This window comes from Heterodontus francisci, chromosome 40 (genome assembly GCF_036365525.1).
Source record: "Heterodontus francisci isolate sHetFra1 chromosome 40, sHetFra1.hap1, whole genome shotgun sequence".
NCBI classification, from domain to species: domain Eukaryota; kingdom Metazoa; phylum Chordata; class Chondrichthyes; order Heterodontiformes; family Heterodontidae; genus Heterodontus; species Heterodontus francisci.
This window is the reverse complement of record NC_090410.1, coordinates 10,449,253-10,474,752: the sequence shown is the minus strand read 5'-3', so window position 1 is coordinate 10,474,752 and position 25,500 is coordinate 10,449,253. Positions and strand designations below refer to the sequence as shown.

Below are 25,500 nucleotides of genomic sequence, written 5' to 3'. Positions count from 1 at the left end.
CTGAACCTTCTATATTCAGCCTGGTTCTCAATTGTTTTATTCACCTGACATCTGTCATATGCACCCGCTTTCTGCTTCATCTTACTCTCTATCTCTTTCGTCATCTAGGGAACTCTGGATCTGTTTGCCCTACTTTTCCCCCCTTGTGGGAATGCACCTTGACTGTACCTGAATTATCTCCTCTTTAAAAGCAGCCCAGTGTTCAATTACAGTGTTGCCTTCCAATCTTTGATTCCCAATTTATTTGGCCCAGGTCTGTTCTCACTCCATTGAAGTTGGCCCTCCCCCAATTATTTATCTTTACTCTGGATTGCTCATTGTCCTTTTCCATAGCTATGATGCTATAGACACTGTCCCCTAAATGTTCCGCTACTGTCACTTGATCCACTTCATTCCCCAGAACCAAATCCAGCAATACCTCCTTCCTTGTTGGACTGGAAACATGCTGATGTAGAAAATTTGTCTGAACACATTCTAGAAACTCTTGCCCCTCTCTGCCTTTTACACTATTACTATCCCAGTCTATATTTGAATAAATAAATCCCCCATGATAACTACTCTATAATTTTTGCACCTCTCTGTAATTTCCTTGCAAATTTGTTCTTCTATATCCTTCCCACTAGATGGTGGCCTATAGAAATACACCCAGCAATGTAATGTTACCTCTATTGTTTATTGGCTCTAACCAAATAGATTCTGTCCTTGATCCCTCCAGGACATCCTCTCTCTCCAGCACTGTGCTGTTCGCCTTAATCAATGCAGCTAACCCCTCCTCCTTTCTTTCCTTCCCTATCTTTCCTGAACACCACTCAAAACCGATTCACTTACACAGGATTACAATGCAGCCCATTGCATCAGCCCTCGCTATTCACCAGGGACATACCATCTAGACAAGGTTTGAAGATTCTTCAGCCAAAGGCACTTTTCCTACAGCTGCCGTCTGGTGATTGGTTCAGCAACAGTAAGACAACCTGACCTCACCCAAGCCCATTTTTAAAAATTCATTCACAGGATGTGGGTATCACTGGCAAGGCCAGCATTTATTGGCCTGGAGCAGGTGGTGGGCCCCATTTTTGAACACAACTGAGTGGCTTGCTGGGCCACTTCAGAGGCAGTTAAGAGTCAACCACATTCCTGTGGCTCTGGAGTCACATAGGGCAGACCAAGTAAGGATGGCAGATTTCCCTTCCCGAAAGGGCATTCGAGAACTAGATGAGTTTTTACAACAATGCAGGAGTTTCATGGTCATCATTATTGATACTAACTTTTTAATTCCATATTTATTTAATTGAAATTAAATCCCCCAGTTGCTGTGGTGGGCTTTGAGCTCACGTCCCTCAATCATTAGTATCAGCCACTGGATTATTAGGCTAGAGATGTAATCACTATACTACTGCTCACAACAGTTACAGCGTGGAAGATAATGATCGGGAGTGAGGAACCTTGTGCATTACTCTACCTATATGGTTCTGGGCATGCACCTTAGAAAGGAAATGGCCTTAGAAGGAGTGCAGTGCAAATTCACCAGAATCTTACAGAGTTCCAAGGGATAACTTGAGTAGTGATTGCATAAACTAGGCTTGTATTCCCTGGAATATAGCAGGTTAAGTGGTGATTTGATAGAGGCGTTTTTAGGATTTTGAAAGGAATTGATCGGATCGATAGGAAGTTTTTCCACTGATGATGGGGGCAAGAGTCTAGGACAAGGGGACGTGAAATTAGAGCCAGGATGTTCAGGAGAAAAGTTAGGAAACACCTTTGGAGTGTGGAGCAGCAGATGCCAGATTCATTTATAAGTTTAAATCCGAGATCGATAGAATTTTGCGAGCCAAAGGATATTGTGGGATATGGAGCCAAGGTGAGTGGATGGAATTTTCATCCTTGTTTTCAAATCGCTCCTTGACCTCGCTCCCTCCCTCCCTATCTCTGTAATCTCCTCCAGCTCCACAACCTCCAAAATCTCTGCACTCCTCCAGTTCTGGCCTCTTGAGCATCTCTGATTCTCATGTCTCCACCCATGGCGGCCGTGCCTTCAGCTGCCTCGCCCCCAAGCTCTGGAATTCCCTCCTTAAACCTCTCCGCCTCTCCATCTCTCTCTCTCTCTCTCTCAACAGTCACACCCTCCACCACCAATGCACAGTGTGTACCATCTACAAGATGCACTGCAGCAACTCACCAAAAATCCTTCAACAGCACCTTCTAAACCCACGACCTCTGCCAACTAGAAGGACAAGGGCAGCAGATGCATGGGAACACCAGCACCTGCAAGTTCCCCTCCAAGCCACACACCATCCTGACTTGGAACTATATCACCGTTCCTTCACTGTCGCTGGGTCAAAATCCTGGAACTCCCTTCCTAACAGCACTGTGGGTTTACCTACCCCACATGGACTGCAGCGGTTCAAGAGGGCAGCTCACCACCACCTTCTCAAGGGCAATTAGGGATGGGCAATAAATGCTGGCATAGCCAGCGACGCCCACATCCCATGAAAGAATTTTTAAAAAATCTCTCCTTTAATATGCTCCTTAAAACCAACCTCTTTGACCAAGCTTTCGGTCACCTGCCCCAATATCTCCTTATGCGGCTCGGTGTCAAATTTTGTCTGACTCTGCTGCTGTGAAGCACCTTGGGAAGTTTTACTCTGTTAAAGACGCTAGATAAGTGCAAGTTGTTGTTATTGTATTGACCTCGACAGAGTCCCAATAGGCTATTTTGTTAGAGGGTAGTTTTTATTTTTGAATAGATGTTCTTTTCCATTCCTCAAAATCAATAAGGTTCCTCAAGTCAAGTATTCAAAGATTTATTAAGCCTATAGTACTTAAACATACACTTAAAAGGTAGAGTTTATAACGACACATGGGTCTCTCCCTGATGTGAATGTGAGACCAAGCAATGTTACTATCTCCAAGGGTAATCCCCTCCACCTTTCATTAAAATATAAGAACATAAGAAATAGGAGCAGGAGTAGACCATATAGCCCCTCGGCCTGGTCCACTATTCAATACAATCATGGCTGATCTTCGGATCAACTCCATTTTCCCATCTGCTTCCCATATTCCTTGATTCTCTGAGAGGCCGAAACTCTGTCCATCTCAGCCTTAAATATTCAACGATTGAGTATCCACAACCCCCTGGGGTGGACAACTCCAAAGATTCACAACCTTTTTGAGTGAGAAATTTCTCCTGATCTCAGTCCTAAACAATCGGCCACTTATCCTGAGACTGTGGCCCTCCCCCCTCCCCCGTGTTCTAGATTCCCCAGCCGAGGGGGAACAAACTCTCAGCATCTACCCTTCAGAATCTTGTGTGCTTCAATGAGATCGCCTCTCATTCGTCTAAACGCCAGAGATTATGGGCTCAATTCACTCGGCCTCTCATCTGAGGACAACCGTCTTCATCTGGGCCAGGCTGAGACCTTCCTGCTCCTGTGAAGGACGCGCCCCGTGTGCTTAGGCCCAGTCAAGGCACCATTTCCTCCCTGCCACCTCACAATGGTCCCTTGGCAGGAAGAGAACAAAGCGAAAGCTTGGGGGGGAGTCACTTCCTGTGGACAGGCTCATTCTTAATTAAATGAACGTTGGACAGGAAGAGAGGCAGTGATGTCAATTTGTACCACATAGAACTATAGATACCAACTCACCAGGGTTATTCTGGAGTCTCCCAGAATGAAAGAGTAATCTCCTGGGCACTGCTACTAGCAAAGCCTGGGAGGATAAAAGATCATAGGGGCATTAAACATTAAAAAAATTCAGTGTACTTTTTATTTTCTTTGAATGCCTTTATTAGTTATAAAAATATTAAGTGTTGGGAAATGACTGTCTGTTTGGGTGGCACAGTAGCACAGTGGTGAGCACTGCAGCCTCACAGCTCCAGAGACCCGGGTTCGATTCTGGGTACTGCCTGTGCGGAGTTTGCAAGTTCTCCCTGTGACTGCGTGGGTTTCCGCCGGGTGTTCTGGTTTCCTCCCACAGCCAAAGACTTGCAGGTTGATAGGTAAATTGACCATTGTAAATTTCCCATAGTATAGTTAGGTGGTAGGAGAATTGAGGTAAGGTGGGGATGTGGTAAGGAATATGGGATTAACGTAGGATTAGTATAAATGGGTGGTTGATGGTCGGCACAGACTCGGTGGACCGAAGGGCCTGTTTCAGTGCTGTATCTCTCTATGACTGAGTGGGAGGTGAGAGGTCATGTGATGAAACTTGCAGGAATCTATCCAATCAGAGCTTGCAATCCAACATCCTTTCAGGACTATGCAAGTGTTTTGCAAATTCTCATCCTTGTTTTCAGATCCCTCCATGGTTCCCCATCTCTATAACCTCTTCTCGCCCCACAACCCTTCAAAATCTCTGGACTCCTTCAATTCTGGCCTCTTGCCGATCCCCGATTTCCATTGCTGCACCATTGGCAGCCATGCCTTCAGCTGTCGAGGACCTGAGCTCTGGAATTCCCTCTCAAAACCACTCCTCCTCTCTACCTCCTCCTTTCAGGGGCTTCTTAAAACCTACCTCTTTAAATGAGATTTTGGTCACATGTCCTAATATTGCTTTCTGTGGCAGGGTCACCAATTTTGTCTGATAGTACGCCCGCGAAACACCGTGGGACATTTTATTATGGTAAAGATGCTATATAAATGTAAGATGTTATTGTAATTGATGGAATGCAGTACAATTTTATGATTTTCCTTCCCCATTGTGTACCCTTGTGCTGGGATAGGGTTCCTTGGCAATGACTCACCCTTGGTGCCTCTCTCCATTCTCAGGTGTGAACCCTAGTATCTAGCTATTCAACTATGGCAAGCAGGACAGTCCAGCCCAATTCTGTCCTCACTCGTAAAGCACACACACCTTCCAGGTGGAACACCTAAATCAGAACAAGCCTTGCTGTGGGACTAGAAGATAACATCATAAAAAATAAGAGCTGGAGTAGGCCATTCGGCCCTTCGAACCTGCTTCGCCATTCAATAAGACCATGGCTGATCTTCTACCTCAACTCCACGTTCCTGCACTATCCCCATATCCCTTAATTCCCTTTAGTACCCAAAAGCCTATCAATCTCTGTCTCAAATATATTCAACGACTGAGCATCCATAACCCTCCGGGGTAGGGAATTCCCAAGATTTATAACTCTTTTAAGTGATGAAATTTCTCCTGCTCTCAATCAGAAATGGTCGACCCCTTATTCTGAGACTGTGACCCTGAGTTCCAGATCCCCCAGCCAGGGGAAACATCCTCCCAGCATATACCCCGTCAAACCTCTTGAGAATTTTATATGTTTCGATGAGATCACCTCTCATTCTTCCAAATTTAGGGAATAGAGACTTCACTTACAGATCCACATATAGGCCAAACCTGAGTAAAATGGGCAGGATTCCCGCCCTAAAGGGACTGTCGTGAGCCGGTCGGCGTTTTCGACCAGAAGCCGATAGCTTCATGGTCACTGTTCACTGACAGTAGCTTTTTAATTCTGGCATTCGATAGAGATTTACAGAAGTGAGTGTGTGATTGCAGGATGATAATCGAATTAAAAGGGGGTTTCAGATCATCCTCTGCTTTATAACTGATAGCAGAAGCTCTGGATTAGATTTAGAGCTGTCAAATGGCCTGTTTATTGAGTGCCAATCAGTGACCAATTGCCAGATGAATTGAGTGGATGCAGCATAGCGACAGGAGTGGGAATGTAGCCAAATTTCCCCCTGCCAAGTGCAGGGGTCCTGCGGCCAACTGGAAAACATGGCTGGGAGAAGCTCAGTAGGGATTCCACCTGGCAGCTCCCCAGACACGAAGTTAAGTTGGCCATTGGACTGACTTGTTGAGGAGTGCTGCAACCTGAAATGGCTAATAAGTGATCAGTGCAAGAGTTATTCTTTGAATCCCTGCTTCTATTGTTTGTTGTATGCCTGTGCGGAATTTATTCAGCAGGGTAAGGGTTACTCAATGTGTAACTATACAGAGTCACTGTTTATTCAGCAGGTTAAGGGTCACTCACTGTGCAACTGTACATAGTCACTGTTTATTCAGCAGGGTAAGGGTCACTCACTGTGTAACTGTACAGCATCACTGTTTATTCAGCAGGTTAAGGGTCACTCACTGTGCAACTGTACAGCATCACTGTTTATTCAGCAGGTTAAGGGTCACTCACTGTGTAACTGAACAGCATCACTGTTTATTCAGCAGGGTAAGGGTCACTCACTGTGCAACTGTACAGCATCACTGTTTATTCAGCAGGTTAAGGGTCACTCACTGTGTAACTGTACAGAGTCACTGTTTATTCAGCAGAGTAAGGGTCACTCACTGTGTAACTGAACAGCATCACTGTTTATTCAGCAGGGTAAGGGTCACTCACTGTGCAACTGTACAGAGTCACTGTTTATTCAGCAGGTTAAGGGTCACTCACTGTGCAACTGTACAGAGTCACTGTTTATTCAGCAGGTTAAGGGTCACTCACTGTGTAACTGCACAGAGTCACTGTTTATTCAGCAGGGTAAGGGTCACTCACTGTGCAACTGTACAGAGTCACTGTTTATTCAGCAGGTTAAGGGTCACTCACTGTGTAACTGCACAGAGTCACTGTTTATTCAGCAGGGTAAGGGTCACTCACTGTGTAACTGTACAGAGTCACTGTTTATTCAGCAGGGTAAGGGTCACTCACTGTGTAACTGTACAGAGTCACTGTTTATTCAGCAGGGTAAGGGTCACTCACTGTGTAACTGTACAGAGTCACTGTTTATTCAGCAGGGTAAGGGTCACTCACTGTGTAACTGTACAGAGTCACTGTTTATTCAGCAGGGTAAGGGTCACTCACTGTGTAACTGTACAGAGTCACTGTTTATTCAGCAGGGTAAGGGTCACTCACTGTGTAACTGTACAGAGTCATAGAATCATAGAATGGTAACAGCACAGAAGGAGGCCATTTAGCCCATCGTGTCTTTCCTGGCTCTCTGCAAGAGCAATTTAGCTAGTCCTCCTCCCCCTCCCTTTCCCTGTAGCCCTGCGAATTTTTTCCCTTCAGGTGCTTGTCCAATTCCCTCTTGAAAGTCACGATTGAATCTGCCTGCACCACACTCTCAGGCAGTGCATTCCAGATCCTAGCCACGCGCTGCAGAAAAAGATTTTCCCCATGTCGCCGTTGGTTCATTTGCCATTCATCTTTAATCAGTGTCCTCTGTTTCTCGACCCTTCCACCAATGGGAACAGTTTCTCTCTCTCTACTCTGCCCAGCCCCCTCATGATTTTGAACATCTCTATCAAATCTCCTCTCCACCTTCTCGAAGGATAACAACCCCAACCTCTCAAATATATCCATATAATTGAAGTCCCTCATCTATAGAACCATGCTTGTAAATCTTTTCTGTACCCTCTCTAAAGCCTTCACATCCTTTTTAAAGTGTGGTGCCCAGAAGTGAACACAATACTCCAGTTGACGCCGAACCAATGTTTTATACAGGTTCATCATAACCTCCTTCCTTTTGTACTCTATGCCTCTGTTTATACAGTCCAGGATCCCATACGCCTTTTTAACCACTTTCTCAACCTGAACTGAACCTCAATGATTTGTGCTCATATATCCGCAGGTCTCTCTGTTCCTGCATCCCCTTTAGAATTGTATCCTTTATTTTATCTTGCCTCTCCTTGCCCTTCCTCCCAAAATGTATCATTTCACACTTCTCTGCATGAAATCTCATCTGCCATGTGTCCTCCCATTCCGCTAGCATGTCTATGTCCTCTTGAAGTTTATCACTATCCTCCTCACAGTTCACAATATTTCCAAGTTTTGTTTATTCAAAGGGGTACGGGTTACCCACTGTGTAACAGGCTGGCTGGACTTATGTACTGACTACAATTGGTGAAGTAATCACAGATCTGCTATTTCAAAACAGGGGCAGGGGCCCACTGTGCTGGGTCAGAGGGTATGTGCGCTGCACAGTGTGGTATTGAGACGTGCAGATCCGGAGCAAGGCCCCAGGGTCAGTTTGTATTCTGTGTTGAATTTTTTAATCATCTGGGTAGCTGGGAGGAGAGACTGCGTTTCACCTCAATGTTCCTGGGACTCGGGAGGAGATAATTCACAGCAGGAGGCCTTTCAGCCCCTCGATTCAATTAGATCATGGTTGATCTGTATCTGAACTCCACCTCCCCACCTTGATTCCGTAACGCTGAATACCCTTACTCAGCAAAATCCATCGACCTCAGTTTTGACATTTGCTTCCTGACATCACCCCTAAATGACCTCTCTCTAATTTTAAGGTTATGCCCTCTTTGCTCTGGACTTCCCCCTGCCCCATCAGAGGAAATAGTATCTCAATACCTACATGCTCAACTCCTATAATCATCTTAAACACCTAAATCAGATCAACCCTTAATCTTTTATAATATAATCAAGGGAATATAGTCTTTGCAACACAACAGGACTTGGTGCCTGGAACAACAGGACTTGGAAAGGGATGGGAGAAAATTGGGAAGCGAAGGAAAAGCCCTGGGGTCAGGGAGGCAGACGGACGCCTAGCTCCAGAGTGACAGCATTCTCGGGGTGTGGGCACCGCTGGCGAGGCTGGCATTTATAACCATCCCTAGTTGCCCCGAGAGAAGGTGGTGGTGGGCCTACTTGAACATCGGCAGTGCGTGTGGTGAAGATACTCCTCCGGTGATGTTGATCAGGAGCAGCTTAATACAAATCAGAGGGCCGTTACGAGTCAGCTATGTTGGTGTGGGACTGGAAGATAAGAACATCAGAAATAAGAGCCGGAGCAGGCCATTCGGCCCTTCGAGCCCGCTCTGCCATTCAATAAAACCATACCTCAGCTCCACGTTCCTGCACTAACCCCATATTCCCTTCATTCCCAAAAATCTATCAATCTCTATCCTGAATATATTCACCGACTGAGCATCCATAACCCTCCGGGGTAGGGAATTCCCAAGATTTATAACTCTTTTAAGTGATGAAATTTCTCCTGCTCTCAATCAGAAATGGTCAACCCCTTATTCTGAGACTGTGACCCCGAGTTCCAGATTCCCCCAGCCAGGGGAAACATCCTCCCAGCATCTACCCCGTCAAACCTCTTGAGAATTTTATACGTTTCGATGAGATCACCTCTCATTCTTCTAGATTTAGGGAATAGAGACTTCACTTACAGATCCACATATAGGCCAAACCTGAGTAAAATGGGCAGGATTCCCACCCTAAAGGGACTGTCGTGAGCCAGTCGGCGTTTTCGACCAGAAGCCGATAGCTTCATGGTCACTGTTCACTGACAGTAGCTTTTTAATTCTGGCATTCGATAGAGATTTACAGAAGTGAGTGTGTGATTGCAGGATGATAATCGAATTAAAAGGGGGTTTCAGATCATCCTCTGCTTTATAACTGATAGCAGAAGCTCTGGATTAGATTTAGAGCTGTCAAATGGCCTGTTTATTGAGTGACAATCAGTGACCAATTGCCAGATGAATTAAGTGGATTTGTCGTAATGCAGTAACAACAATTTGCGTTTATACACCACTAAAACAACTTAGATTTATGTAGCGCCTTTAATCAGGTTAAACGCCCCACAGGAGTATTATCAAACAAATGTTGACACTGAGCTGCACAGGCAACCCAAAAGCATGGTCAAAGAGGTAGGTGTTTAAGGTGTGTTGCAAAGGAGGAGAGAGAGAGGTGCAGAGGTTTAGGGAGGGAATTCCAGAGCTTGGGACCCCAGGCAGCTGAAGGCACGGCCGCCAGTGGTGGGGCGATCAAAATCAGGGATGCCCGCGTTTAGTGTGGTAAACACTTCTGTAGTGGGTCACACACAATGAAGAATGAATTAGCGGGAGAGGTTTGACCGAAGTGCTGAGGTAGCAATTGGAGGGGTGGCTTCTGGAGAAGGGTTAAAAGATGGGAAGAGAAGGTGGGTGAGACATGGAAAGATTTAGGGCAAATGCCCAGGACTTAGAGCACATAATCCAAACTGACGCTTCGGTTGGTGACATTAAAGCAAGGACCCATCTGCCTGTTGAGGAAGATCCCACAAGTCTAGGCTTCCCCCCTTAACCCATTGGCACCAGATTAACTGCCCAATTCCTGGCATAGCAACACTGACAAATCTTCAAACATACTTTGGGAAATTCTGGGGTTGTGAAAGGCACTATATAGCGGAAAGCTCTTTTTTTTTTGTTGGTTTGTGGGACGTGGGCATCACTGACTAGGCCAGCATTGATTGTTCATCCCTAATTGCCCTTGAACTGAGTGGCTTGCTAGGGCATTAAAGAGTCAATCACATTAGTGTGGGTCTGGAGTCACATATAGGCCAGACCAGGTAAGGATGGCAGATTTCCTAAAGGGCATTCGGGAACCCGATACATTTTTATGACAATTGATTCATGATTGCTGCGAGACGAGCTTTTCAATTTCTAGGTTTATCAATTGAATTTAAATTTCACAATCTGCTATGGTGGATTAGAACCCGTGTCCCCAGAGCATAACCCTGGGGCCCTGAGTTGCTAGTCGAGTGACATTATCACTATGCCTCTGCCTCCCTATTTATCACATTGCTGTTAGTGAGAGCTTGGAGTGCACAAATTGCCGACCATTTTTCCTATGTAACAACAATGACTGTGGTTCAAAAATAGTTCATTGGCTTTGAAGTGTTTTGGGACGTTCCAAGAGCATGAAAGGCGCTATGTAAATGTCGCCCTACATAATTCCCTATTATAGGGGGGGTCATAAATATAAGATACTTACTAAATAAGTCAGGACAGTCTTCTTTGCCCAAAGAGTGGTGAGAATGTGGAATTCACTGCCGCAGGGAATAGTTGAGACAAATAGCACAGGTGTATTTATGGGAAGCTAGATAAGCACATGAGGGGAAAAGGAATGGAAATTTACACTGATGGGGTGAGATGAAGAGGAGTGGGAGGAGTCTCGTGTGGAGCATAAACAGCGACATGGATTGGTTGGATTGTTTCTGTACTGTTAAATTCTATGTCATCTTCTATAAGGTTGGTTTATCTTTTAGAGTTTAGGCTTTGCCACTGGTCATGCGATAGGGGAAGTGGTAGCGGAGGCACAGATAGACACCACAGGCATGGGCTACTGTAGAATCCAGAGGTGGGTGAAACCTAGATTACAAAAGGTCGGGAAAAAACTATTTCATTGGCTGGAAAGCGATTCGGGATGTCCTAAGCTCATGAAAGGGGCTATATAATTGCAAATCTTCCTTTATAAAAGGAAGATTTGCATTTCTATAGAGCCTCTCGCAACGACAGGACATCCCAAAGCGCTTTACAGCCAATGAAGTGCCTTTTTGAAGTGTATTCACTGTGGTAACGTAGGGAGCACAGCAGCCAATTTCTGCACAGCAAGCTCCCACAAACAGCAATGATAACAATCAGGTTATCAGTTACTTTATCAGGTTGAGGGATAAATATTGGCCCCAGGACACCTCACCTGTTCTTTAAAATGGTGCCGTGGGATCTTTTACACCCACCTCAGAGAGCAGATTGGGCCTCTCATTGAGAAGACTGCAGCTCCAATACACGATCAGCACTGCACTGGGACTGTCAGCCTAGATGCTATGTTTAAGTTACTGGGCTGGGACTCGAACCTATAATGTGCAGAGGTAGAGACAAGAGTACTACCCACTGAGCCACAGCTATTATTCATTAGCTGTATGAGCGAGAGTGAAGTTCATTGAGCAGGGCTTAATATGGGCTAGCAGAAAGGACGTTGGGGCTGAGGTTAAGTGGTTATCCCACGTTGCAGTTTCTCAGCCATTTGCGTACCAAAAAAAAAAACCGAGCTGATTTCTTTTCCAAGAACAACTCAGAAGTTTCTCCTCTTGTGGAAAAGCAATACGCTTTAGAAAACCACACTTCCTGGCTTGAAAACACACTGGAGTAATGTTGTGAAAAGCGAGTGCGTGGCGGAGAGGAGGCTGTTGGGGACGGTTGAGGAGGGGTCGCTTGCTAGAGGGGAAATCTCTCAATTTACGCCGTCCGTTTATTTTTTTGGAAAAAAAATCTACTCTTAGCATTGAGTACTGGGATGAATGGAACTAAGGTCAGCATGTCTGCAGCTGTGGGTTGACCTACCCACAATGCTACGCTGTTGTGAGTGCTTGACTGCACGTAGCACACTGTTTATATAAGTGTGTGTGTTTGTGTGTGTCGGACGCGGCTGGGGGGAGGGGCGGAATATAGGAGCAGCCGGGGAGGGAAAAACACTCTTAGCGTTGAGTGCGTAATTGTAATTAGGCCCCTGTCAAACAACCTGATTTTTCCAATACAGGTTGTTGAAACTTCATTGATTGCCCAGTTGCTTGCCTTCTGTCCTTAAGAGATTATTATAGCATAAGAAGCTATTTTAATTAAGAAGTTGAGGGAAGTCTCCTCTCCAGTGCACATTTAACAAGTTTTCTTCTTAAGAAAGGTCAAGGACAAACAGTTCCAGAGGGTGCGTCGGCTCCCCGACCCCTGACCTTTCTCCCCCGACCCCTCACCTTTCTCACCTTGGCTCCCGCGGGCACTGACTCATGCTCTAATACCATTCCGCTGTGCCATTGGCTCTCCCGTTTCCAGTCTCGTTCGTTCAGGTCTGGACAATGAGTCGGCCAAGCGGCAATACTGGCCCTTACCATGAAAGACGTTCTTGCATTTATATAGCACCATCCACCAGCTCAGGATGTCCCAAAGCGCTTTCCAGTCAATGAATTGCCTTTCGAAGTGTTGTAACGTCGGAATCGCAGCTGCTAATATGCGCACAGCAAGCTCCCACAAACAGCAATGAGATAAATGACCAGATCACCTGTGTTTCTCGTGGTTTTGTTTGAGGGGCGGGAACTCAACCTGCTGTTCTTCGAAATAGTGCCATGGGATCTGATACATCCACCCAAGAAGGCTGACGGGGCCTCGGTTTAACATCTCATCCAAAAGGCAGCACATCCGACATTGTGGCACTCCCTCAGTACTGCACTGACAGTGTCAGCCTGGATTATATGCTCATATCTCTCAGAGTGGAGATTGAGCCCATGATCGCTGACTGACGGGTGAGAGAGCTACCTGCGGAGCCTCACCTGACACTAGGATTTGTGGCCGGCCCCAAATTTGTGCTGAGTTAGCCAATCCTCAACCTGGGAGGCACATAGGCCATTCAGCCCATCGAACCTGCTTCGCCATTCAACTAGATCATGGCTCAACGCCATTTTCCTGCACTATCACCAGGAGGAGAGGAGCAGCTGGAGTCCCTGCTCCTGATCGCTGTCCAGTGGCCCACCCCACTATAAATGTGTGTGTGTGTGTGTGTGTGTGTGTGTGTGTGTTAGCATTAGGTCACACGCATCACTGCACCTTAATGCAGCAAGTTAGATTGTGATGTGCACTTTATGCACAGCGAGATCCCATCTGAAGGACATCCACCATTGATAATGCAGCAAACCATCCAGTGCTGCTCTGAAGTGTCAATCAAGTTCCGAATGGGGACTTAAACCCACAGCCTTCTCCGTCCGAGGTGGGACTGCTGAGGGCTGAGCCAAACGGACGCTAGAGGGAGGTAAGCCTCTCGTGGGCTCAGTATGAGAGAGAGCGCTGGTCATTACACAACAAGTGAATGTGCGTTCGGTCATAGCGTTCTCGAATCATACGGCACAGAAGGAGGCCATTGGGCCCATTGTACCCGTGCTGGCTCTTCGAAAGAGCTATCCAATTAGTCCCACTCCCCTGCTCCTTCCCCGCAGCCCTGCCAATTTTCCCTCTTCAAATATTTAACCAATTCCCCTTTTCCAAGTTAATATTGAATCTGCTTCCACTGCCCTTTCAGGCAACAACTCACTGTGTAAAAACAAAAAAATTCTCATCTCCCCGCCCCCAACAGATTGGTTTTTTTGCTAATTTTTTCAAATCCGTAATTTTAACGCCTCCATTGAATCTGCCCTTAACCTCCTCTGCTGTAATGAGAACAATCCCAGTTTCTGCAGTCTCTCCACAGAACTGAAGTCCCTCATCCCAGGTGCCATTCTAGTAAATCTCATCTGCACTCTCTCCAACGCCTTGACATCCTTCCTAAAGTTGCTCAGTTTACACCACATTTTGTCAGGATGTATTATTAAGCAAGCGATAAATTAGGGCACAATGTGCTCACTTACTGGAAGAGCAATGACCTATGACGGGCCTTGCAGCAACATAAGCAGAATCATGAATATTTCACCCCTACTGTTGGCTCCTGGATTGAGCGGAGGGACAGAATCTCCCGACTCCGAGTGCTTCAGCCCAGTGTGACTTGCGGGAGAGAAAGACTTGCATTTATATAGCACCTTTCACAACCTCAGGATGTCCCAAAGTGCTTTACAGCCGCCAAAGTTCTTTTGAAGTGCAGTCACTGTTGTAATGTCAGAAATGTGGCAGCCAATTTGTGCACAGCAAGCTCCCACAAACAGCGATGTGATAATGATAAGAACATCTGTTTTTTTAGTGATGTTAGTCGAGGGCTAAATATTGGCCTGGAAACCGCTTCGAAATAGTGCCACAGGATCTTTTACACCCACCCGGGAGGGCAGATGGGGTCCCAGTTTAATATCTCATTGAAAGACGGCACCTCTGACTATGCAGCACTCCCTTAGTATTGCAGGGTCGATCTATATCTTGTACTCAAGTCTCTGGAATGGGACTTGAACCCACAAACTTCTGAGGCGGAAGCAAAAACGACCATTGTCTCTAATCTCTTTTGGAGTGTACGGGCGATTTGTTTAAGTGCTTGGCCCCTTTAATTTTTCTTGTCCAACCGTGCGCGCGCAGTGATTTAAAGGGGGCCGACTTGTGTGTGGTCTGAGCAGGGACTTGCGGGCCACTGCGCAGCCACGTGGAGTTCTCCGGCTGCTCTGGTCAACATTCAGCAAAAATAGATCCTTCCCCTTCATAGAATCATGTGACCCAGAAGGAGGCCATTCAGCCCGTCAATGCCTGTGCTGGATCTTTGAAAGAGCTATCCAGTTATGCCCCGCATCCCAGCCTTTTCCCCAGTTACACTAAACTTGTATCGGACCTTGGTCAGACCATACCTGGAGTACTGTGTACAGTTCTGATCACTGTATAATAAAGAAAGATAGAGGCCCTGGAGAGAGTGCAAAAGAAGATTTACAAGGAAGATGCCAGGAATGTTGGGAGGTGGGGATGTACCAACAGAAGAGGAGGAACATGACCTCTAACTGCCTCACCCGGTCAAACAGCCTCTTTTTCCACCTCCGGTTAGAACTGATAAGCAAAAGTGTTGAAAGAAAATGAAGAAAACCACACAATGTTCATTTTCTTTGAACAGCCCTGTGATTTTTCTCCCCCCTTGGTTTGCTCGATGTCTAGGTGATTCACCTTAATATCCTGGAGGCTCCAGGGCAATCCTGGAGGGTTGGCAATCGTTTCCCATTTTAACACCTCCAGCTCATGGTTAATCTGTGGCGGAAATCTTGACTTGTGCGAAGTGAGAACTGACGCCGCCCAGGAGGGGAATCCAGCCACAACCGGTCCCATCCGGATCAATGGGCCCCTTTCTGGGAAATTTTAAAGATACGGTTGTCTAGCAGTGTGTGTAAACAACCGTTACTATAAAGTAAACTGTAACAAAAAGTCACATTATTAACTGGAACTTGTGAAAAAAAACATGAACTTCTGATCGTGCAAAAACCGAGTTACATAATCATTAAGTACGAGAAACACTGAGGCAGCATCAAAGAAGAGAATTGTAAAATCTTCCAGAAGGAGTCTGTTTGGCCCATCTCACATGTGCCAGCTCTTTGAACCAACTACCTAATTAGTCCCCACTCACCCCTGCTCTGTCCCCATAACCCTGCAAATGTTTCCTTTTCAAGTATTTATCCCATTCCCTTTTGAAAGTTACTATTGAATCTGCTTCCACCGCCCTTTCAGGCAGCGCGTTCCAGATCACAACAACTCACTGTGTAAAATCCCCTCTGGTTCATTTCTTAAATCTGTTTCCCTCTGATTCCTGACCCTTCTGCCACTGGAAACAGTTCCTCCCTATTTACTCTATGAAAGCCCTTCATTGTTCTGAGCACCTCCATTGAACCTCCCATTAACCTTCTCTACTCTAAGGAGAACAATCCCCGCTTCTCTATAAACAAAGTCCCTCATCCCTGACATCATTCTGGTAAATCTCCTCTCCAAGGTCCCTCCTGGTCCAGCAATGCATTGAATTTAAATTTCTCGCCCTTGTTTTCAAATCCCTCTTGTGTGGCCTTGCCCCTTACTACTTCTGTAACCTCCTGCAGCCCCACAACCCTCTGAGATCTCTGCGCTCCTTCAATTCCGGCCTCTTGTCCATCCCCCGATTTCCATCGTTCCACCATTGGCGATCGTGCCTTCTGCTGCCTGGGGCCCTAATCTCTGGACTTCCCTCCCTAAACCTCTCCGCCTCTCTCTCCTCCTTTAAGACGTTCATTAAAACCTACCTCTTTGACCAAACTTTTGGTCACCTGTCCTAATATCTCCTTATATAGCTCAGTGTCAAATTGTGTTTGATAACAGTACAATGAAGCACCTTGGGATGTTTTACCATGTTAAAGTCACTATATAAATATAGGTTATTGTTGGTATTTAATTGATCATAAAACATTCTTTTTCAGTCTCTAGGACCTATTAAGCTCAGCTTAATGGGATTTATGACCTTCTCTCAGTTTCAGCTGGGAGGGATAAAGCTGGGAGTTTTTAATGTGTACATATCTGCACTGTACTGGGTAATGTCTGTGTCGTCTGAACCTTTGGGAACATGGACATTCTCTTAAGATAGGCTCAGTGAAGAAGCAAGAAGATAAGAGGCAAGACGGGCAACAAACAGAAAGTGCCTTTTTCCTCGTAGAGTTATACAGCACAGAAACAGGCCCTTCGGCCCATCGTGTCTGTGGCACCCATCAAGCACCTATCTAATCTAATCCCATTTTCCAGCACTTGGCCCGTAGCCTTGTAAGCTGTGGCGTTTCAAACGCTCGTCTAAATACTTCTTAAATGTCATGAGGGTTCCTGCCTCTACCACCCCTTCAGATTCCAGATTCCAGCCACCCTCTGAGTGAAATTTTTTTTCCTCAAATCCCCTCTGAACCTCCTGCCCCTTACCTTAAATCTATGCCCCCTGGTTATTGACACCTCTGCTGAGGGAAAAAGTTTCTTCCTATCTACCCTATCAATGCCCCTCATAATTTTGTATACCTCAATCAGGTCCCCCCTCAGCCTTCTCTGCTCTAAGGAAAACAACCCCAGCCTATCCAGTCTCTCTTCATAGCCGAAATGCTCCAGCTCAGGCAACATCCTGGTGAATCTCCTCTGCACCCTCTCCAGTGCAATCACATCCTTCCTATAGTGTGGCAACCAGAACTGTACACAGTACTCCAGCTGTGTCAAAGTGCCTTATTTGGTCAATGTTTGTTTTTAGAGTTATAGAGCCATTTATGGCACAGTAGGAGGCCATTCGGCCCGTTGAGTCCATGCTGGCTCTCCACGGAGCTATATAGTCAGTCCCACTCCCTGGCTCGATCCCCCTAGCCCTGCAAGTCTATTTCTCTCAGGTGACCATCCAACCTCCTCTTGAAGTCATTGATCGTCTCTGCTTCCACCACCCTTGTTGGCAGTGAGTTCCAGGTCATTACCACACGCTGTGTAAAAAAAGTGCTTCCTCATATTCCCCCTGCATCTTTTGCCCAAAACGTTCAATCAGTGTCCCCTAGTCCTTGTACCATTAGTTAATGGGAATGGTTTTTACTTGTCTAACTTATCTAAACTTGTCATAATCTTGTACACCTCTATCAAATCTCCCTACAATCTCCTTTGTTCTAAGGAGAACAAACCCAGCTTTTCCAACCGCACTTTGTAACTAAAATCTGTGGAACTATTCTGGTAAATTTCCTCTGCACCCTCTCAAGGACCCTCACCTTCTTCCTGAAGTGTGGTGATTCCCAACGGACAAAATAAAGTTGGCATCATACAAACATGAGCAAGGAAAGGATAGAAATGGGAAATATCCAACAACTGCCAAATGCTGATGATACTTGGGATTACAGGGCATCTAGTCTGGGTGATACCAACTGAAGATTGAAGGAACTAACAAGAGTTTCCTTGGCACCAGGAACAAAATTGGATTTAGGTAATTCCCGGATGTCCCAAAGACTGTCACAGGCAATGAATTACCATGGGCTACATGCGGCAGGATGGCTGTTGTAATGTAGGTGACAGTTTGTAAGGGATGGTAGTATAGTCGTTATATTGCCAGACTAGTAGTCCAGAGGCCAGGGATAATGCTTTGCCGAGAGTTCAAATCCCATCATGGCAGCTGGGAAATTTCAATTTAATAAATATGGGATTAAAACGCTAGTCTCAGTAATGGTGCACATGTAACTACTGGATTGTTCCAAAAAAAAACACATCTGTTCACTCCCCTTTCGGGAGGGAAATCTGGCAGTCTTACCTGGTCTGGCCGCATCTGACTCTTGACCTACAGCAATGTGGTTGATTCTGAACCACCCTCTGAAATGGCCTAGCAAGCCATTCAGTTGCCTTCAAAAGCTCACCCCCGCCTTCTCAAGGACAGTTAGGTCTGGGAAATAAGTGCTATGAATAACCTGAAACGTTAACTCAGTTTCTCTCTCCACAGATGCTGCCTGACCTGCTGGGTGTTTCCAGCATTTTTGGTTTTATTACTGGGGAGAACTCCCCTGCTCGTCTTCAAAATAGCACCATAGGTGCTTTTATCTGAGAGGGCAGACAGCTTAACATCATATTTGAAAGACAGCACCTCTGACAGTCCAGCACTCCCTCAGTGCCGGATTTTGCAGTTAAGTGCCTGGAGTGGGATTTGGGATGAGATTGCTACACATTGAGCTGTGAAGGGCTTGGTGATCAGCAGAAGGATCCACGCCCATAACATGGATCTAGTCTTTCTTTTCTGCTGATGGGGAATGACCTACTGTGGATGACTGCAGGTCTTATTTCAGCTGTGACTCAATGGGTAACCCTCCTGCTAAATTGGAAGGTTTAAGTCCCACTCCGGGACTTAAGTGCACAAATCTAGGCTGGCGCTCCAATGCAGTAGTGAGGGGGTGCTGCACTGTCAGAGGTGCCATCTTTTGGATGAGGCGTTAAACAGGGGCCCTTAGCTTCCCACAGCACTCTTTTGGAGAAAGCATGGGAGTTCTCTCTTAGTGTCCTGGCCAATTTTCATCCCTCGATGCAAATTATCTGATCATTATCACTTTGCTGTTTGTGGGAGCTTGCTGTGCGCAGCTTGGGTGCCATGTTTCCTGTATTACAACAGTGACTCAACTCCAGAAGTACTTTACTGGCTGTAAAACGCTTTGGGACATCCTGTGGTTGTCAAAGGCGCTATAGAAATGCAAGTCTTTCTTTTTTTCATAGCATTTTTATTTTTAAAAAATATATATATAATTATGTTTTACAAATTAGATTTTTCTGAATCCAGTTGCACTTTTAAAGGGAAAGGAATGAAAGGGGAAATAATACAAAGAATCTCTTAGGGGGTGGGGGGAGTTAACAATTACAACAATATTTATATAGAAATTTTAATGTGATAAAACATCCCAAGGCACTTCACAGGAGCATTATAAAACAAAATATGACAGTGAGACACATAAGGAGATATTAGGTCAGATGACCAAAAGCTTGGTCAAAGAGGTAGGTTTTAAGGAGTGTCTAAGGACTGGGAGGAGGCGAGGTGGAGAGGGTTAGGGAGGGAATTCCAGAGCTTGAAGCCCAGGCAGCTGAAGGCACGGAGCGATTAAAATCAGGGGTGCACAAGAAGCCAGAATTAGAGGAGCGCAGATATCTCAGAGAGTTGTGGGGCTGGAGGAGATCACAGAGATAGGGAGGGGGGCGAGGCCCTGGAGTGATTTGAAAGCAAGGATGAGAATTTTCAAATCGAGGCGTTGCTTAAGCGGGAGCCAATGTAGGTCAGCGAGCACAGAAGACTTGCATTTGTTTGGCGCCTAACATGAGCACTCGAAGTCTCAAAGCACTTTACAGCCAATGAAGTACCGGGGTGGCCAATTTGTGCACAGCAAGCTCCCACAAACAGCAATGTGATAATGACCAGATCATCTGTATTTTAGACATTAAAGCACAGGCTTAAAGATGTTTTAGCACATGGGGTGATGGGTGAACGGGACTTTGGATATAGCATCATAGAATGGTTGCGGTACAGGAGGCCATTCGGCCCATCGAGCCCATGCCGGCTCTTTGCAAATTCAACTCACCTAGTCTCACTTCCCTGCATTTTTCCTGTAACCCTGCAAATTTTTTTCTCTTCAGATTATTATCCAATTCTCTTTTGAAAGCCACGATTGAATCTGCCTCCACCACACGCTCAGGCAGTGCATCCCAGATCTTAACCATTCGAGGTGTAAAAAAGTTTTCCCTCATGTCGCCATCGCCTCTTTTGCCAATCTGTGCCCTCTGATTCTCGATTCTCTAAAGCCTTAAAGCGTGATGCCTAGAAATGGACAAAATACTCCATTTGAAGCCATACCAGAGTTTTATACAGGTTTATCATAACTTCCTTGCTTTTGTACTCTATGCCCCTATTTATAAAGCCCAGGATCCAGTATGCTTTATTAACTGCTACTGAATCTGCCCTGCCACCTACAATGATTTGTGCACGTATACCCCCCACCCCCCCACTCCTGCTGTCCCTGCACCCGTTTAGAATTGTACCCTTTATTTTATATCGCCTCTCCTCATTCTTCCTACCAAAATGAATCACATTAAATTTCAACTGCTGCACGACCACCTTGAAGTCTATCTCCATCCTCCTCACAGTTCGACAATACTTCCAAGTTTTGTGTCCTCCGCGAGCCAAGGGACGTGGTTGCGAGTCAGGACAGGGGCAGCAGCGCAGGGCCCTTTAAAAGCAGAGCTGGGGACTCTGCGCCTTTAAGAATCTGCCCTCGGCCTCCCCCGCTCGCTGCTGCCCTCTGCCGGGACTGAGTGGCGCTGCAAGGGTTAATTTCATGTCTGTTTACTGGGTCACGTGGTGCGGGTGTGCACGTGTAATTGACACAAGGGCTGATGGAGAAAAGGTGGCGGGTTTCGGGGCTCGGTGTGGGACTCTTCCTGCGGGCATTGCAACTTTCAGTCCATGCAATAAATTAAATGCAACAGCGGGGAGGCTGCGGCCGCTTACAATTCACCAAGAAAAGTAAGGAAGCATCACCCAAAAAGAAGAGAAGCTGCGACAAATGTTTAGGGAGGAAACGATACTGTGCAACCGGGCAAGTTTTTTTTTTAGAATGAGATGCACATTATCCGCAGTCACAGGGCGATTCGCATTTTGGAAAGTCATGGCCCAGGGACGTGAGCTGAGATGGCAGATCCGCAGCCGGAGTGTTTGAAAGCGCAGCGGGCATTGCATGTTTGCAGGAGGATTGCGGGTCTGCACGCTGCCAGCAGCGGTGCCCCTTGCCCAGCAGAGCCAGCTTGGGATCCAGCAGCCTCGGAAGGTGTCCGGATGGGTCTGGAGAGTTTCAGCAGCGAGCCGGTGGCAGCTTACAGTCCGCCCTGCCAGCTCTTGGGTCCAGTCGCCAATGTCAGAGCAAGTGGGGACAATGTATCCTCCCAAATGGTTACAGTATCCGCGGGCACCCAAATGGTTACAGTATCCGCGGGCACCCAAATGGTTACAGTATCACCGGCATCCCAAATGGTTACTGCGGGCACCCAAATGCCTGCGGTGGGCACCACGCATGGCGAGGCTGCACGGAGGCCGTACCACCATCACCACCACCCTCCTCGGGATCTCCTGCTCACCCTCGACCCCGTCCTCAGTGACCTCTCCGCCGGCCAGGAGACTCCGGGCAGCGGTTGCAGGCGGAGAGCCTTGGAGAATGGGGAGAGCCCCCGCCTCATGTCAGCTCCTTGCCTGTGGCAGGAAGGGGGTGCCCCCCAGCCGTGCCCCAAGAGGAAGAGGCTGGAGAACGGGGACGCCGCCGGGAGTCTGAGCCAGGTCAATGGCTACGGCGAGGACCCCTGCCCCTGCAAGGATGCCAAGAGGAAGAAAGTGGAGGGTGAAAATATTGCCCCCTTGGGATGCCAGGGCAGCAACGAGATGAGCAGGACAGTGCAGGACATGGACCTGCGACTGCAGACCCAGGAGCTGGTCAACAAGTACATTGTGCCCTGTATGAACTGCTACGGCATCTGCGTGAAAGACAATTTTCTAGGGGAAGGACTGGGCAGTAAGGTTCTGCTGGAAGTGCTGAGCCTCCATCGGAATGGGACCCTGATGGACGGGAAGGTGGTCAGTCCTCTCAGCATCCCCACCAGGAGCATCCGAGGTGACAAGATCGCCTGGGTAGATGGCAAAGAGCAAGCCTGCGCCAACATTGGGCTACTGATGTCCCGGCTTGATGAGCTGATCATTTACAGCGCTGGGAGACTCGGGAACTACATGATCAATGGGAGGACTAAGGTAAGGGCGGGGGGCAGGCCTTGGTGGGTGACAAGAGTCCCCGAGGCTAAGGGCCCTTGACTGCAACGTCGAACCTCGTTGTCCACCTGTCAGAAGTGATGTGTTCTACGTTATTGCAATGGCTGTGTTAACGACGAATTGTATGGGAGCAGGGAGAAGGAATATTTGATCCATTCCCCCATCTCCCCACTCTCAACTCCCCTACCCATCCCCCACCTCGCTCATCCCCACGTGTGTGTCTATGTTAAGTGTATGGGTCTATACTCTGGAGTTTGGAGGTGATCTCAATGAAATGTGTAAAATTCCTTGAGGCTTGGCAGGGTAGACGCTGAGGGGCTGATTCCCCTGGCTGGAGAGTCCACAGCAAGGGAGTATAGTCTCCGGATAACCGGTCGACCATTTAGGATTGAGATGAGAAGAAAGTTCTTCAGTCCGAGGGTTGTGAATCTGGGGAATTCTCTACCCCAGAGAGCTGTGGAAGCTCGATTGTTGAGGATGTTCAAGGTTGAGATCGCTAGATTTTTGGACATTAAAGGGAATGAAGGGATGCTGGAGTTGAGGTAGAAGATGAGTCATGATCTTATTTAATGGCCGAGCAGACTCGAGGGGCTGGTGCGTGTGTGTATGTATTTAACCTGCCGCCCTTGTCATTATAGTGGGGGAGAATGGAGTCAGTCTTTTCGCCCAGCAGCATCGCACCCTGTAATGTGTTGCTCAGGTTAAGCTGCGTTCAGCCCGTCAGTGGGTAGAAATAGGCACATACTGAGGTCAATTAAAGTTTTTTTTTCTTTCCCCTTGGTGGACTGGCGACTGCGAATAAATCCCCAGCTGTTCCTCAAAATGCAGCCGGAGGAAATTAAGTATCCTTCTGTTAAGCCACTGCTAATATGTGGAAATGTGACACTTCTACTTCCCCCCCCCGGAACGTATCTATTTATCTAAACAAACCTTAACTCTACCTTCCACAGCTCTCTGTTATGATTCCCCCAGTAGCCTAGCAGGTGGATGCACATTACCTGATGTACTGATCCAAACAAACATGGAGGTAACCTCTCTCCGCAGCTACTACAGTCGGCTTTAGTATCTCTCGCTTAAGCTCATTTAGTGATTCCCACTGGGCATTGTCTTCCTAACATCAGCTGAGGGCAGGAAGAAGTTTGACGCCCTCCTTGGTGGAATAGCCCTCCCTCCCCCCCCCCCCCCCTCCTCCCCTCTCCAACACTCACTAGGTTGACACATAAAGAATGCCAGGGTACTGCAGGATGGGCAGCTGCAGTGGGACTTCCGAAAAAAAGAATGAAAGAATTTGCATTTATATAGTGCCTTTCATGACCTCAGGATGCCCCAAGTCGCTTTGAAGCCAGTGAAATACTTTGGACGTGTGGTCCCTGTTGCAATGAAAAAGATGGCAACCAATTTGCGCACAGCAAGATCCCGCAAGCAGCAATGGGGGTACTGACCAGATCATCTGTTCTGGTGATGTTGATTGAGACATAACTATTGACCCCCAGGCACTGGGGAGAACTCCCCCTGCTCTTCATTGAAATAGTGGCCATGGAATCTTTAATGTCCATCTGAGAGGGCGGGCGGGGCCTCTAATTAACATCTCATCCAAAAGCTGGCCCTCCAACAGTGCAGCACTCCCTCAGCACTGCACTGGAAGTGTCAGCCTGATTTTTTTTTCACTTTGGGGTCTGGTCTCTGGAAGGGAACTTGAACCCACAACCTTCTGACTCCGAGGCGAGAATGCCTCTAATTCACGGCCAACCAAGGTTGTGAAATCTTTGTGCAAGAAGTTTATGTTATTTTTCCTTTACCCCACCCGCTGTCCGATCCAAAATCTGACCAGATCGGTCATGGTCAAATTGAGTGAGGAAACCGGCTTGAGGGGCTGAATGGCCTCCTGCTCTTTTTTTTGAACTTGCTTTCGACGCTAAGACCTGTCTGCCCTGTTGGCAAAACAAACTTTTGATTGCACTGCACTTGAGGAAGCAGGGAGAAGGTGCAGAGGAGATTTACTAGAATGGTACCAGCAATGAGGGACTTCAGTTACGTGGAGAGACTGGAGAAGCTGGGGTTGCTCTCCTTAGAGTAGAGAAGGTTAAGGGGAAATTTAATAGAGGCGTTCAAAATTGTGACGGGGTTTTGGGAGAGTAAACAAGGTGGCGCACAAAGAAAAGCTGCAGCAGGAAATGGGCAGTTCCTTTAAAGCCCCACAACACAATGGCCGTGAGCTAAGCGCACAGTGGCGCGGTGGTTAGCACCGCAGCCTCACAGCTCCAGCGACCCGGGTTCAGTCCTGGGTACTGCCTGTGCGGAGTTTGCAAGTTCTCCCTGTGACCTGCGTGGGTTTCCTCCGGGTGCTCCGGTTTCCTCCCACATGCCAAAGACTTGCAGGTTGATCGGTAAATTGGCCATTATAAATTGTCCCTAGTGTAGGTAGGTGGTAGGGAAAATATAGGGACAGGTGGGGATGTGGTTAGGAATATGGGATTAGTGTAGGATTAGTATAAATGGGTGGTTGATGGTTGGCACGGACTCGGTGGGTCGAAGGGCCTGTTTCAGTGCTGTATCTCTAAAACAAAAATAATCAAAATAACCGTGGTGACGTTAGTTGCTACTGGACTCGGAACATTTATACTATACTGTCGACTGTGCTACCAGCTTAGTTACCTGCAAGTGCCCAGGCTACAGAGATGTGGATATCCTAGTGCTCGGCAGCTGGCATGCATTCCCTCCTAGCTCAAAATTATGAGAAGTACAAATTCCTTATGGTGGCAAACAGTCTATTCTCCAGCCGGTAAAGTCTGTTTACTCAGCCAGCATAACCGATGCAGGGTGATTTATGTCTGCCTGATTAAAGCAGGGCGATTTCTCTCGTATTGAATGGAGGTTAGTTACAGAATGCAAATGACGTGCACAAAACCGACCCCAGTCAGGGCGAGACGGAGTTAAATGTTTCAGGTCGGTGACGTTTTCATCTCCACAGATGCTTCCTGACCTGCTGAGTACTTGCAACATTTTTCTGTTTTTCTTTTCACGCTTGTCTCTTG

General features: G+C 47.0%; 2 protein-coding genes across 2 annotated transcripts in view; both read left to right on the top strand.

Moving 5' to 3' along the window:
- Positions 1-25,500, top strand: part of rab4b (RAB4B, member RAS oncogene family) — a 91,486-nt gene that overhangs the window by 62,051 nt on the left and 3,935 nt on the right. The gene's annotated exons all lie outside the window — the stretch shown is intronic.
- Positions 21,029-25,500, top strand: part of egln2 (egl-9 family hypoxia-inducible factor 2) — a 75,979-nt gene continuing 71,507 nt past the window's right edge. The window contains exon 1 of the mRNA XM_068019028.1: positions 21,029-22,447. Coding sequence (XP_067875129.1) covers positions 21,344-22,447 — 1,104 coding nt within the window. The 5' untranslated portion in view covers positions 21,029-21,343. The remainder of the gene's footprint in view (positions 22,448-25,500) is intronic.